This window comes from Carlito syrichta, unplaced genomic scaffold (genome assembly GCF_000164805.1).
Source record: "Carlito syrichta isolate Samal-C Ts95f unplaced genomic scaffold, Tarsius_syrichta-2.0.1 Scaffold306891, whole genome shotgun sequence".
Classification (NCBI taxonomy): Eukaryota; Metazoa; Chordata; class Mammalia; order Primates; family Tarsiidae; genus Carlito; species Carlito syrichta.
Genome location: NW_007250987.1, coordinates 578,606 through 581,971, shown reverse-complemented (window position 1 = coordinate 581,971; position 3,366 = coordinate 578,606). Strand labels below are relative to the sequence as shown.

At 43.7% G+C, this 3,366-nt stretch overlaps 1 protein-coding gene across 3 annotated transcripts in view; it reads left to right on the top strand.

The window, feature by feature from the left end:
• Positions 1 to 1,582: 1,582 nt before the first annotated feature.
• The window catches only part of GEMIN2 (gem nuclear organelle associated protein 2), a 24,646-nt gene continuing 22,862 nt past the window's right edge, over positions 1,583 to 3,366 (top strand). For all 3 annotated transcript variants that reach the window (XM_021715241.1, XM_021715242.1, XM_008063516.2), the window contains exons 1-2: positions 1,583 to 1,787; positions 2,152 to 2,236. In XM_021715241.1, coding sequence (XP_021570916.1) covers positions 1,618 to 1,787; positions 2,152 to 2,236 — 255 coding nt within the window. In that variant the 5' untranslated portion in view covers positions 1,583 to 1,617. The remainder of the gene's footprint in view (positions 1,788 to 2,151; positions 2,237 to 3,366) is intronic.

Genomic DNA, 3,366 nt, shown 5'->3' with positions numbered 1-3,366 from the left:
GTAGCACTGCACAAACAAGTCAGTAAGGTTTCATAACTTTGGTACATCAGTGTCTCATAGCTATGTTTGTGTCAACATGTGGTGGTATCTTGCTGAGTGACATTCATTACTGTTGCATGTTTTTGTGTGCTGTCGAGAGAATGTCTGAGCTTGAATGACATCAATGAACAAACATTAAATTTCCTGTTAAACTTGACAAGAGTGGAAGAGAAACCAGGGACACGTTAGTCCAAGTTGATGGGGATAATGCCATTAAGAAAACAGCAGTGTACAAATGGATTAAGCGTTTTTCTTAGGAAAGAGAAAGCATCACTGATGGAGTGGTCAGGATGGCCAGTAACGAGCAGAACTGACAAAAACATCACAAAAATGAATCAAATTGTGTGTCAAAAACATCAGCTGACTGTAAGAAGTACAGCAGACTAAGTAAACATTGATAGAGAAACAGGAAAATCTCAACTGAAAATTTTGGCATGAGAAAGGTATGTGCAGAAATGGTCCCAAAGGAGCTCTTGCATCACAACAAGCACCAGCTCACACAGACTGTCTGTGAGGGAGTTTTTAGCCAGTCAGCAAATAACTGTTTTGGAACACCCTCCTACTAACCTGATCTGGCCCCCAATGCCTTTTTTCTTTACCTGAAGATAAAGGAAATACTAAGGAAGACAATCTGATGACATTCAAGACATCAAGGGTAATACAACAACAGCTCTGATGGCCATTCCAGAACAAGAGTTCCAAAATTGTCTTGATGGATGAACTAGGTGCTGGTGATATTCAGCAATGAGATATGTAGCACTTTTTCTGTTTATAAATTTTTTTTCGGCCTAGCAGTTACTTTTTTTTTTTTTTCGAGTTGGAGTCTCACTCTGTTGCCCAGGCTGCTCACAGCCACCGCAGCCTCGACCTGCTGGACTCAGGTGATCCTTCCACCTTAGGCTTCCAAGTAGCTGGAACTACAGGCATGTGTCACCACGCCCAGCTAATTTTTTTATTTATCATAGAGATGCGGTCTCACCAGTTTGCCCCGGCTGGTCTCGAACCTATGGACACATGCAGTCCTCTCACCTCGGTCTCCCAAAGTGCTGGGATTATAGGCGTGAGCCACCACGCCTGGCCTTGTAGCACTTTTTCTAGGATGAGCTCACGAACTTAGTTGTCTGGCCCCAGTAGCTCCTCTTTATGTTGACTTCCTCCGCTAACAAAATCTGAATATTACCACCCACTTCCCAGAGCTGTTCTAAGAATTAAATGAAAGTGTACATAAATGTTAACCAAGGCATTCAGAATTTCGAGCTCCATGAGTGATGACGGTAATACTGTTCACTAATTAAAAAAAAATTTAAGGATCCCTCCCTATCAAAGATGCATAAGTTACTAACCCTCAGTCTTTATGCGAGCTATCCTTAGAAGAGACGACAGAGGGTCAAAGACCCAGAGCCACTTCTGCTAGGAACTAAACTTACAGAGCTTGTATTACACCCTGGGAGCCTTAATTCTGCGGCAAGGAGGAGTTGTGGTCATGCGCACTGACGCTTGTTAAACTACCGGTGGCTCCTCTCCCCGCCGCAGATGGCAAAGTGTGCGCTTGCGCTGTGACCTGGGTTAGTAACGCGCATGCGTCTGGTGGGACGGGCCGGCTTGAAAGCCATGGCGTGGGTACCCGCGGAGTCCGTCGTGGAAGAGTTGATGCCCCGGCTGTTGCCAGTGGAGCCTTGCGACTTGACGGAAGGCTTCGATCCTTCGGTACCCCCGAGGACGCCTCAGGAATACCTGAGGCGGGTCCAGTGAGTGATGCGGCCCCGTGCGGGTGGGCGTCCGCCCCGCCCCTGGGTACTGCGCCGGGTACCGCGCTCACACTCTGGGTGCGGTAAAACCCCCGCGCCTATTCCGGCTCCCGTCCCCGGCGAGTTGGGTCAACTCAGGATCCTGGGTTACAGCATGATGTGGGCGAGATTCTGTTTAACTTTATCGGACGTATCAAGTTGTGTGCTCTTCGATGTCTTTGTTTTCAATCCAGATGATTTCAGAAATACAGTGTGTAGTACCTTAAGGGAAGTCTGAAATTATTCTGTTCTAGTTTCACCATGAACTGTGGCGCTAGATAGCACAATAGTGATTAAACTTCTTGCATGTATTACTTATTTGTAGGATCGAAGCAGCTCAATGTCCAGATGTTGTGGTAGCTCAGATTGACCCAAAGAAGTTGAAAAGGAAGCAAAGTGTGAATGTTTCTGTGAGTTTTATTAAACGTCTGGAGTTCCTCCCTTCTCCCCCCAACCCCAAATTAAGACTAATCACTTCCTCTAGTATCCGATTGTATCAATTATGGTGTGGGTAAGATTTGACTACTCCCTGTAAAGTTAGACATTAGCTTGTCATTTTTCCTTCAGAAGGACATTTGACATTTACTACCTCGAAGAGACTTTCTGGAACCCTGGCACTTTGTGGAGACCTGCCCATTTTACTTCAGGAACATGATCCAATTCTAAGGAGTCTTTAAATATATCACTCATGCTATCGTTTATTTTTAAGGAATCTTTTTTCCCGTGCTGTCTTTATATTTATTATCGGACTGGTGTTTAATCTTATTTAGCGAATTTGCATGTTCTGGATTTAATCACCTCCGTTATTTTTAAGAATAGAAACCCAACTGTCTTACACCTTTCTAGCTACTTGCACACTGTGGGCATTTTCATTTATTCAATCCAGCACATTTTTTATTAAGCAATAAGTTGTGCCAGGCCATAGAAATACAGAGGATAGGACAGAAAAAGGTCCCTTCCCTTGTAGTGTTAACACTCTCTCCAGAGAAAGGCAGAAAGTAAACAAGCAAATAAATAATTATGTATTGTGACTATGAAGAAAGTAAACATGCAATGATCAATAAATACTGTAATCATAGAAAGGCTAGGGAGGTGCTATTTAACCTATGGGCAAAGGAAAGTGGTGCTTTTAAATGTTTCATAATAATTTTTTAAATATTCTAATTGCTTATCTGATATTTATAATCAGAAAATTCTAATTCAGAAACTATAATGTTTCATATAATTCCTTTTCAGAAGTTTGTTGTTGATGGAATATATCACATATACCTGACTTTTTAGAAGTGACCCACTGAGTTTTATTTCAAGGCAATATGTGATCAATTGTGAACTATGTGCTGTTGTAGAAAACAGAAGTAGAACTTTGGAGTCTCACTCTGTCGCCCAGACTGGAGTGCAGTGGCCGCTCCCAGCCACTGCAGCCTCGGCCACTGCAGCCTCGGCCTGCTGGGCTCCGGCGATCATTCCGCCTCAGCCTTCTGAGTAGCCGGAATTATAGGCATGCGCCACCACGCCCGGCTGATTTTTTGATTTATTGTAG